The 12,478-nt window shown below is 38.9% G+C and overlaps 1 protein-coding gene across 1 annotated transcript in view; it reads left to right on the forward strand.

The window, feature by feature from the left end:
* trdn (triadin) overlaps positions 1 to 12,478 on the forward strand; it is a 559,007-nt gene that overhangs the window by 72,439 nt on the left and 474,090 nt on the right. The window contains exons 2-3 of the mRNA XM_072251580.1: positions 3,529 to 3,735; positions 9,297 to 9,350. Coding sequence (XP_072107681.1) covers positions 3,529 to 3,735; positions 9,297 to 9,350 — 261 coding nt within the window. The remainder of the gene's footprint in view (positions 1 to 3,528; positions 3,736 to 9,296; positions 9,351 to 12,478) is intronic.

A 12,478-nucleotide genomic window follows, 5' to 3' on the forward strand; every position in this document is an offset into this window, starting at 1 on the left:
TTGACGAATAGTGGAGCGGGCTCAGGGACAAATTGTTCTGCTCCTGGTCCGTTTGTTCTTGTTCACACCTGCTGCAGAAATACTGTGTAAATACTGCTCGCATATTAAATGCCTCTACTATATTCCCCTTTTCTCAAAAGCTCTTCTTTTTTTTGCCTTTGTTGATTCTAGGCTAACTTCTGAATCGACTAAAGCACATAAATCAACCTTTGAAATATAAAGTGTCTAGAAACAATTCCAGTCTCCCTGGCGAGATTTGCATGTAGTCGATGGTCAGAAAGTGACCATATAACATATATCCATATGCGTTTGGAAGAGAAATTAAGTTTAGACTAGAGAATTAGTTTAACAGGTTAAGTAGATATCCATTCATGTCACGGATGGTAGTTGCCAGGTGAATTTATTTTGCCAGTAACCACTGACAATATTGGAATATTACTTTTGGCATTTCAATTGATATATGGCAGTACAGCTTGGGAGTTTTCAACAACAATCATATGCACAATGCCATACAGTGCCAGTGATCAGCAACCAGGGTTCAATTCTTACCAATGTCTGTAAGGAGATTATATGCTCTCTCTGGGACCACGTGGGTTTCCTCTGGGTGCTCTAGCTTTGTCCCTCATTCTACAGACGTGCAGGTTAGGGTTGGTAAGCTGTGTGTCTGCTATGTTGGCATTGGAAGTGTGGTGACACTTGTGGGCTGCCTTCACCGCAACCTCGGTCTGTGTTGCTCAAAAGTTTTCGAAGGTACATTTAACGTCACAGAAATGTATACAATATACATCCTGAAGTACTTTTTCTTCACAACCATTCAAGAAGACAGAGGAGTGCCCCCAGAGAATGGACAACAGTTTAAGTGTTAGAACCCCAAAATTCCCCCCAGCTCCCCTCCCTCCCATGTGTAAGCGGCAGAAAGCAATGATCCCCCCTCTCTCCACCAGCAAAAAAAAGCATCAGCACCCGCCACCGAGCACTCAGGCGTGAGCAAGGCAACAGCAAAGACACAGACTTGCAGTACTCCAAAGACTACATTGTTCACCCGGCATTAGACATACCATAAGTGATCTCTCTCCCTAATAAGGGAGAAAGAGATGTCTCCGTTTCACAGAGAGAGGGGAGACATAACAAACAATTTGCTGAGTTACAATGTTAAGAGTTTGTTGCATCGCTTTTTCCAAGCTCTGTGTCCAAAGATCTCAGGTTTCTGGGCACAGAGCCAGAGATCTTCCGTCTCCAATGACACACCTATCTCCTGCAGAGGCACCGACCTCCAATCCTCCCGTCTCCAGAGCCACGAGATCCTGGGACTCAGAAGGTGAGCGGAGCTCTTAGGCTAAGCCCTTGGTGTGCTGAACAACGGCCAGTTGTAAAACCCCGAGATCGGGTCCCATTCCTGCAAAGAACCATAGTCAGCATGTAACTCCAGGTCAGGGTCTTCAAAAGAACCCTGAAAGGGAAAGAATAGAGATATTAAAGATGGAAATAGAGTTGTTTTTGAAGATGCAAGCAAAGGAGTGGCTGTTAGGCACCATTAACCCTCCTGAGCTCCGCCTTGTTTCATTGACGCAAACAATACATTTCACTGCATGCTTTAACATACACGTGACAAATAAAGCTAATTCTTCTCTTTAAATTCTGTCTTAAAGTGACCAAACTGAGTTTTAAAGAGATACACAGTCAGGTTGTAGTCACATGAAAGTACTAATGTATTACAAATGACATCATTGTGGAGAAAAATCAGCAATTCCATTTCCAAATCAGAATCAGGATCAGAATCAGGTTTAATATCACTGACGTACACTCAGTGACTACTTAGCAGCTACACCTGTTCACCTGCTTGTTAATGTAAATATCTAATCAGTCAATCATGTGGCAGCATCTCAATGCATAAAAACTTGTGGGCACTGTCAAGAGACTCCACTGTTGCTGAGACCGAACACCAGAACGGGGGAAAGAAATGTGACCCAAGTGACTTTGATTGCGGAATGATTGCTGGTGCCAGAGGGAATGGTTTGAGTATCTCAGCAACTGCTGATCTCCTGAGATTTTCTTACCCAACAGTTTCTAGTGGTTACAGAAAATGGTACAAGGAACTAAAAAAAATGTCCAGTGAGCGACAGTCCTGTGGGAAACAAGGAGACTGGTTCAAGCAGATGAAGGCGACAATAACTCAAATAACCATGCATTACAACAATGGTGTGCAGAAGAGCATCTCTGAATGCACAACACATCGAACCTCAAAGAGGATGGGCTACAGCAGAAGACCACAACCTAAGCTCAATGACCATTCTACTAGGCACAGAGATACCTAATAAAGTGGCCACAGACTGTACGTCATGAAATTTATTGTTTTTGTGGCACTAGTACAGTGCAATACACAAAAAACTATAAGTTACAGTAAGAAATATATACATAAATTAAAATGTTTAAAAAAAGAACAAAAATAATGAGGTATAATTCATGGGCTGTTGTCAAGTTACCATTTTTAGGGTAATACTTAAAAAATGGTAGTATACTAAAAGATGTGTAGGTCAAAAGGATTCTTGAAGAACATATGTGGAAATCCCTGAAACATGCAGCACAGTCTTTTTATACAAGAGCAGAGACATCATGCTGGAACTGATTAAAAGGTCACAGCTAGTACAGTTCTGGTTATCAAGTATATGGAAGTGCTAATGAAGGCCTCGGCCAGAAATATTGATTATTTATTTTTTTCCATAGATACTGTCTGACCTGTTGAATTCCTGCAGCATCTTGTGTGTGTTACTCTGGATTGCTAGCATCTGCAGAGTCTCTTGTGCTTGTGACAGAGTGAGGGAGGGTCCAAGGAGCAGTGTTTAGGATGTTGCCTGAGGAGAAACTGGCTCAGGTTTGATTTCTTTGAGACAAAGGAAACTGAGGGGAGAAGTGATTGTGGGATGTACTGTGCAATCATGAGAGAGGCCAACATGATCTACTTTCCTATAGTAGAAAGGACGGTAACTAAGGGCCACAAATTTAAATGGTCAAATTTAAAGAAGGCATCTGAGGAGATAATTTTTCACTCAATGAGAAGTAGGGTGGAGTGGAGCGGGGGAGGGGATTGGGGTTTGGGTTGGTGGGGTTTGGGTGCAGGTTTGTAGCTCCCTGCCTGAAAGGATTGTGGAGGCATAAGTTTTCTCCACACTTAGCAAGTACTTGGGGTGGGGGGGGGGAGGTGCGGGGGGGAAGTATTAGACAAGTTAGAACTTACAATGTTCCACACCAGAAGCTGGGAAAAGTAGTTCATTTTTTGGTATGATGGCTGAATGACTGCCTTTTGCATTTTTATGACAACATAACTCCCAGTTTTTAATGTCCTCCACACTGTTCCCACTGTGTGGAATGGATTAAAACCCACCACTTGTTTAGAGCATTTAAAAATTATGTCAGATGATTATAAAAACTGTAGCACATTTTAAAGATTTTCATCAGGTTATCTATATATTATTGATTTGTTTTCACAAATATTGGATTATAATGGTGATTATAACATTAATTATCCAGGTTACCCAGTGAGCACTGCTGGCTTTGATGACAAGAATGGAGCTGTTGCAACACATATGGCAAAGATGTCGAAAAAATCTGTGTCTGATGACCTGGCCTCAACTTTCAGCTCTCCAGCAGCATGGTTCCTAGTCGTGGCTTTGATTGTAACTTGGTCCGCAGTGGCTATTGTCATGTTTGACCTGATGGACTACAAGAGCCTTGTTGGTATGTAAAGCAATCCACGAGAAATATTGCATCAAATTTGCAGATAAAAATGGAAGAAATGTACAAACAAGCATATGCTTATTGTACATTATGATAAAAGTGGGTGGAAACATCTTCAATGTCTTTAAACATTGTTCAAAATAGTATTTTACTATTTTAAGTTAACTACTAAGGTAGTTTTAATTTGAGAGTTTGTCTCAAAGAGCATTATATTACCAAAGCTAGTCAAAACAGACAGTTGAAAATTCATTTTCTTGATACTGGATCGAATACTTACAAAGCTGGAGCTGATAATTTTCAGTAAATTGCAGGAGTTTACCAGATGCTCATTGAAGAAGATACCTCTCCAATTTTGCAATACTGATGAAGAACCTCATTTGCCAAACTGTGCATATTAGTAATTCAAATTATTATTCTGAACACAAGCCAATATTTATGATATGCACTCTTATCTGGTGAAATTGTTGAGAAAGAAACACTCATTGAAAATGCCAAGTGCTGAAATTGGGACGATCAAATATTATAACACTGGGTGGTGTTTCACTAGTTTGCAAATGCAGTGGTAGAAGTATCCCCTCTCTCAACCCATGAACAAAAAAGGCATCAGGTGTGAATATTATTTTTGTCATAATTAATTTAATTTTGAGCTAATAGGTACTTTTAGCCCATTAACAAAATTGCAAATTGAAGATTTCTAAAAACAATCTTCATTGTTTCAAGAAAATCAGCAGAAAGGTACATTCAATTTGGTCATGAATATTATTTTAGTTTTTGCTTGATGAATATCATGATGTATAATTGAAAAAAAATCACTACTTTTTATCATTTTGGTGAGGTATTCTACTGACCCTTACTTTTATTGGCGGAGGTTTAATGTAGTTCAACAGGAATATGTGACCTCTTAAACTCAGTTGCTCTAGAACCTCAGTCTTACCCACTGTAAAGCACTCTCTTCCATCTATCACCTCCTAGCTTCTCACTTCATCCCCCTCCCCTACCCATCCACCTACCTTACCACTCACCTGCTCTCACCTATCATCTGTCAGTTTGTACTCCTTCCCCTTCCACCTACCTTCTTACTCTGGCTTTGTCTCCCTTCCATTCCATTCCTGATGAAGGGTCTTGGCCCCAAAATGTAGACTGTTTATTCCCCTCCATAAATGCTGCCTGCCCTGCTGACTGCCTCCAGCACTTTGTGTGTGTTATAAAGCCCTCTTTCTCACTAAGCTTTGATGCTGTAAAATAGACTAGTCGTACTAGCAGCAGATTTCCAATTGTTTTTATTATCAGATGTTGATTACTGCCTGTCAATGTAATACATTTCAAATTCATAGTCATAGTCATAGTCAAACTTTATTGATCCTGGGGGAAATTGGTTTTCGTTGCAGTTGCACCATAAATAATTAAATAGTAATAAAACCATAAATAGTTAAATAGTATTATGTAAATTGTGCCAGGAAATAAGTCCCGGACCAACCTATTGGCTCAGGGTGTCTGACCCTCTAAGGGAGGAGTTGTAAAGTTTGATGGCCACAGGCAGGAATGACTTCCTATGATGCTCTGTGTTGCATCTCAGTGGAATGGGTCTCTGGCTGAATGTACTCCTGTGCCCAACCAGTACATTATGTAGAGGATGGGAGACATTGTCCAAGATGGCATGCAACTTGGACAGCATCCTCTTTTCAGACACCACCGTCAGAGAGTCCAGTTCCATCCCCACAACATCACTGGCCTTACGAATGAAATTCGATGGCATGAGAAGTCTATATGCAGAAAAATCCACTTATACTTAACAATAGCACCCGTTCCCTAAAAGCAATCTAAAATAATTAGTGCTTTCTACCTTCCATGCATTGGAATCATTTTGCTTATTTAGTAAGTTCACAAGTATTTTGTGGTGCGGAGTCCTGTGGCTTCATGGCACCAGATGAGTGTCCAATATCATTGAGGTTCTAGTCCTTAAGGACTGCTGGTATTAAATGAGATATCATTAAAATACAAATGTCCTTTGTCTAAATCATAAAATACTTTGAAAGTGGTGCTTGCACTGCTTCACGATTCACTCCCTAAACCCTATCTAGCAGGTCACAAAGTTGGCACAGATGATATTCTAACCATTTCTCATTTTGGCCTCCTAAGGTGACTTTGGGCCCATTTTCTGATAGTTTTGCTTGGCTGTGAAACAACCGGACGGAAAATTTTCAGAGAGTTTACAGGATTTTGCTGATGAATTAGTCAGCATAATAATAACTTCAGTCTGATCCAGAAAATCAAACAGATCAGATGGGAAAACAGCAGCAAAATATACAGCCCGCAGAGATTGCAATAAGGCATTGGCAGGCAGGTCTTATTAAAATCAATGACAAAGCAAAATATTTCCAATAATAATTCATACTAGCCAGTAAAAAGTAGTAACTTAATTTTAAGGTATCTACCTACTTTGAAGTAAAATATGTCCACACCTTTGTTCCACATAAGGAGCTGGTTGCAGTGAAGATTTTGTTCTATTGGTGTTGCATCTGCACTAAACTTGTATAGCTGGAAATTGTCTTTAGACAGATTGCATCATAATCAGAGTTAATTAAAAAAGTTAATGGTAGTAAATGCATGATTGAAGATTGAGCTAGCACTCATTTTGAGTGTACTATATAATATCAGCTACATATTAAAGTGAATTTTGGTACAATTATACTGCATGTCAAAGATAATTTCTTCTTGCTTTGGCTTCTGTAACACTCATTATCTAAAATGGTTGACATCGTAGCCATCAGAGACATAGCAAAATTAATGTCTATTTGGTCACATTTAATTCTATATTATCATTGTGTTATCTCTCCAGAAATTCTGTATCAGCGAATTGAAGAAATAATTCAAAAAATAATCTTTAATTTTAAAAATCCTTTCTGATTTTAAACAGCATACTAGATACAAGGAGTCATAAATAGTTTGTTAACGTATTGCAGCTCCCTTTCTGTCGTACAAAAATTATAACCAGTGATAGAACAACTTCTACACAAAAAAAGAAGTCTGCAGAAATGATACTGTAGATGGTAGATATTCTGTCCCCTAGTTGGAAATGGCCCACAATATATTGTGTTCAACAGATACATTCTGAAAGCGAAACATTCTAAGAGTTCTGTAAAGGAAATAAAGTGCTCCAATGACAGTGAGGTCAAAGTTGTGACCACATCATCATAATTAAAAGGAATGAATCATCTCTTGTGGGTGTTGATGAAGATAGGGAAGGCAATTGGAGAGGCTATGCTGTTAGCATCATTTAGAGGGACGCTAATCTTCCCAGCAAATGATTTTTGAGCCAGTTTAAATGGAAGTGAGCCAAACTGGGAGTTGAAGGTATAATCAACAATTTATACAGCTATCAGGCAATGATGCTTTAAAGGGCATTGTTTCTAATTATAAGACTGTCTTTAATAGATTAGCACATTTCACTTAATAGGATAATTAAATTGGAGGGACGCTGTCTTACTAATTGACATGTTTCTATTTACATATTAGCTGTGTAGTCAATTTATTTATAGAAAACATTGAGCTTAATTTCAATTTAGTATGCTTGAGAGTTTAGAAGACATTCTAAATAACTAACAGCTAATTAGACCACACTCAGGTGATTTTAACTGCTTCTTTGAAAAACTGCAGGGATGGAAACGTGAGTGACTGATATAGCGACATATACTTGTTTTCATTAATCTGTAATACATGGAGTTTTGCATCAATCCCATCTCATTAAAGCAATTGCAGTTCTACTTCACAGGCTTATTTTGTCCTGTTTTGTGAAATACTTATTATCTCCTTAATTTATAAATTTGCATTGTAAACCTCCATACAGATAAAGCTGTTTCTATGACAACAGTATTTCAAACCCATGTGTAGATGCTCCCAATGTTAAAGTATTGAATGAAAAAAAGACAGACTTTCCAAGTAAATTATACCTTTATTTTTAGCTTAGAAACTGATGGACAAAAGATGAAGTCTAGTCACATCAGAACTTTATACATTGTTACTAAAATTCATTCCAATGATGTCAGTAGAATTGTAGGCAGATCAATTTTGTAGTGTGCTTTATTCTGCCAGCCACAGATGAACTGCTAGGTGCCATTGTTTTTGATGAGATGGGTATAGAATGCATAACTTCCCTCATTGTGTCATGGAATCATAAAGGATGAAAACAGGCCCCTCACCCCCCTGAATCCATGCCAATGACTCAGAATTGATTTTCATTAATCCCATGTTAATCTCATTTTAGTCTCCTAACAATCACATCCAGTATCACAGATTCTACCGCTCACCTACACAGCATGGACAATTTATAGCATCCAATTAGCCTGCATGTCTTTGGAATGTGGGAGGAGAGTGGAGCATCTGGAGGAAATGCATACCCTCACAGGGACAAGATGTAAACTCTTCATAGAGAGCTGCTGTGAGTCAGAATCTCGATGTGCTGGTCTGTTGTGGTGTACCTATCCTCGTCTGATACTGTGATAGAACAAGTGGTCAATGGCCAGTACAGGAGAAAAGTTACACATGATAAGAGAGTTTTACCATAGATTACAGTTAATTGAAGACAATGGTCATCAATGCCTGCAATTGAGCCATGCTCAATCAGGGTTTACTCCTGAAGCCTTTCCCATGACTGTGTATTGCCTCAAGGCAGCGGAAGTTTGAGATCAAAGTTTCCTTCTAGATGAGCTGCCAATTACGACTGACAAGTTCCATCTGCCCAAAGCGACTGGCTTTAAGATGGCGGTAACCTGCCTCTGTCCCTTCTCCTGTCAGTAGGAACAGCTCCACTGGGCTTAACAGCTAAGCCACACATGAAGGCCAGGAGCTGGACTTGGTTTTTGGAGGCTACTTGAGTCACACACCATTGGCAGCATTTAATATGCAGTGGGAGCTTATCCCCACTACCGCCCCCAGTCATGACAACATTAAGAAACCGAGTTACTAAGTCACTGGCTAGATACAAATATATTTTAATTTAAAAAATGTAAAATAAAACTAAAAACATGTAAAACAAGGAAAAAATAACTCAAGCTATTCCAGCCTTCATCTTTTTCCACAGGTTTATTAACTAATTCATAAATGCTTACATCTTATTTGAGCAATTAATGTTCCACAAAGGGATAATGAAGTCAGAAAATTAAGCAACCTATTTGAAGTTTGATTGGCTATCAAAACAATAAAATCTATATTAACAGTTTATATTGAATATCTTCATTTTTGCTGCAGTTCTAAACAGTAAAAATATAAATTGCTAATGCTTTTAAAGTATTAATTGAATGGGTAGTACCTGAAGACTTTCATGTGTTAAAGTGACACCTGGCTCCAGTAGGCTTTGCCCTACAATGTATACACACCCAAAAACATTGTAATGTAGCCATTTCCTGATGTTTTTACTGTCACCTTTCATTGAAGTGATGAATGTTTCTCTGAATTCCATTGGCATTTGAGTCATTCCTGGGTCCTCATTATTTTTAATGCTTTTCCTCCTCTCTCGATCGATCATGACACATTTCATCTCGTTGGCATCCTGGTTTCTAAAGCTGACTTAGATCCTGCCTATTCTCTGTACTGTGATGAGCCCTGTTTGCCACCTGGTAAAGACATACTGCATGCAGTAGTGATGTTGGAACTGTTTGGATTGCTTTTAATTCTGGAGTATTTGAAAATACATTTAGATCTAGCTAGTTAATTGATCCTAATCTGGCATGGCTGATTTTCCAAAAATAATCAAACATTTCTACCTCCCCAATTATGGAGATGATCTATAAATAATTAACTTCTATTATGCCAGCAATGTACTGAATGTTTCTCAATATGTCTCCAGATGCCTGTAGCTGGATGGTTAATACATATGACTCAACACAGACTTACCATGCTCATTAGAAAAAATGAAAGCTTATTTAACTTTCTTGAGATTAGGGATCTAACAGCCTGCTTTTATTTAAGGAAAATCATAGCATGAACTTTGATCTTTTATTTATATATTGGATTTAACCACGTTTATTAGGAGGAAGGAAAGAAGAAGACAACTTATAATCAACTCTTACATTCATCTGTGTCATACTGACTGCTAATGTGTTATTATGCCAAAAAATATTTGTGTAAATTTATTATCACAGCGCATGAAAAAGGCTGGTTTCTTTATTAAAAATTAACAACAGCTGGTTCTGGATTGCTTACAAAAGGTAGTCAGGAGCAGATCTAATGTAATGTACAAAGTGAATAAATTAAATGGATAGTTAAAACAACAGACCTCCAAAAGGACCACAACCTTGTTGTAGGGTTTGGAGGCTTCACTGCCTCAATGACAGGGAGAGCTATGTCGGCTGGAGTCAGGGGCTTTTGCAGGGTCAGCAATGCCAAACGGATAGAGGCCTTTGACCTGTTCGACGTGGGTGACCCTACCAAGTGGTCCACTGATCCTCCAGGATTGGGGGTTCAGTAACAACACTAACATGTGAAACACAATTGTTATGGAAACAGCAGTGAGGAATCCTTCTATATCTGTGTGGACAGACAGAGATGGGGGACCTTCATTGCTGCCCTAATCACCAGCAGCATAAAGGGCAGTAAGTAAGTAAAACAACAGAACCACTTTGATAGGACACCTGCAGTAGGTACCAATAAGTACATAACTGAATAGCTATCATAAAATGGTATTTACACACACAGTGGAACTTGTAAAATCCAAGCAAAGATAGCTTTCAGAGTGCTTTTGCTCCATTTTCAAATGTTTCAGGCTGCGTTTATGCCAGCTTTATGTTTTCTGATTGTCTTATGGTATGTAAAGTCAAAGGTGAACCATCATCAAAAGTTAAATTGGTATTGGATACTTTAGTGAAATCAAAGCACATTTAACAAACTCTAGCATCTGTAGAATTGCAAAAGTAATATATCTGGTGCAAAAAAAATTTGACAGTATTATTATTTCTCTGGTAAGGTATGAGTAATTGCTTTCCACAAGATTTCAGAATTATAGATTAAGCCAAACTATGAATATCTATGGTCAATAAAATATTTCTGTATGAATTCAGATCATGAATTCATATACCCTTTCAGTGGTGTCAGTCACTGCTATTAACTAAGACTCTTCTCGTTGGAATTGATTAACAGAGCTATCAAGTCATGGAGTAGCACTAGCAGAAATAAACCGGATCAGAGTAGGTTCATGAGATTGGTTCTGGGAATGAAAGGATTATTGGCTCTGGGCCTGTACTTGCTGGAGTTTAGAAGAATGAGGGGGAATCTCATTGAAACTAAGTGAATATTGAAAGGCCAAGAGAAAGTGGATGAGGGAAAGGTGTTTCCTCTGGTGGGGAGTCTGGCACCAAAGAGCCTCAAAATAGAGAGATGTCCATTTAGAACAGAGGTGAGGAGGAATTTCTTTTGTCAGATTATGGTGAATCTGTGGAATTCATAGTCACAGACAGCTGTGGAGGCCAAGTCATCGTGCATGTTTAAAGATGAGTGTTATATTTTGTAACTCCAAAACATTAAATTAATTCAAAGGAAGACACAGGAGTCCAGGAATGTAGGCTTAACTTTGTGGTAGCATCATGTTGTACTTAATTCATGTATTTATACATATAGCCTGTAATGAATTATTTAAATGAACAATAATTTAAATTAACCAATATTGATGCAGAAGATTACTCAAATATTATTGAGGTTGATAGGTTCTTAATATTAAGAACACCAAAGGCAGGAAAACGGGGCTGTGGGGGATAATAAACCAACCATAATGGAATGGCAGAGCAGACTCAATGACTAATTCTTTTCCTGTGTCCTATGGTCTTATTAAAGCTTCCGTCTCACAGCTCAAAACCTAGATCTAATACTGACCCCTGTGTGGAGTTCTCCATCTGGCTCTTCCAGTTTCCTCTCACATCACAAAAAGGCATGCCGATAGGTTAACCCCGGTTTGTGTAAATTGTCGTTACGTAGGTGGTGGCAGGAAAATCATGGGATGAATTGCTAGGCATACGTAGACTGTGCTTCTTGGAAAATCCATGGGTGGATTTGGATTTATGGGATTGGTCTGAGAGTCAGTATAAACTTGATGGGCCAAATGCTCTTCTTCTATAGCTTAAGAAAAATATGAATCAAAGTACAACATAAAAAGTTGCACAGCCCACCATGATTATGCTATAATCACCCATCTACACTAATCCTAATGTTTCCCTCATATCCTCATCCATTCCCTGCCTAGACGTCCCCATGCCCGCTTGAACAATCCACTAGCATCTATGTCTGGTCTGAACCAGATATTCAAAGGACCAACAAAACATATAATGACAGATATGAATCACATAAAGATAGAAACGAATCAGTTTTTTACCTGCCCCCTGCCCTCTTTTTTTTCCCCCACTCTGACTTTTTACCTCTCCTCACCTGCCCCCCAGGTCATGAATTCATCTCCCCCAGGTGCCCTCCTCCTTCACTTTCTCCTGTGGTCCTCTCTATTCTCCTATCAGATTTGTTCTTCTCCAGCCTTTACTTGTCCTACCCACTTTACTTCACCTTTCACATTCTTGCCAACCTCCTTCCCCTTTTCCCACTTCTTTATTCTGGCATCTTCTCCTTCCATTTCAGTCCTGAAGAGGGGTCTTGGCCTGAAAAGTCGACTGTTCTTCATTTCCATAGATGCTGCTTGAGCTACTGAGCTGAACCAGCATTTTGCGGGTAATGCTTTGGATTTCCTGCATCTGCAGACTTTCTCTTG

This window comes from Mobula birostris, chromosome 2 (genome assembly GCF_030028105.1).
Source record: "Mobula birostris isolate sMobBir1 chromosome 2, sMobBir1.hap1, whole genome shotgun sequence".
NCBI classification, from domain to species: domain Eukaryota; kingdom Metazoa; phylum Chordata; class Chondrichthyes; order Myliobatiformes; family Myliobatidae; genus Mobula; species Mobula birostris.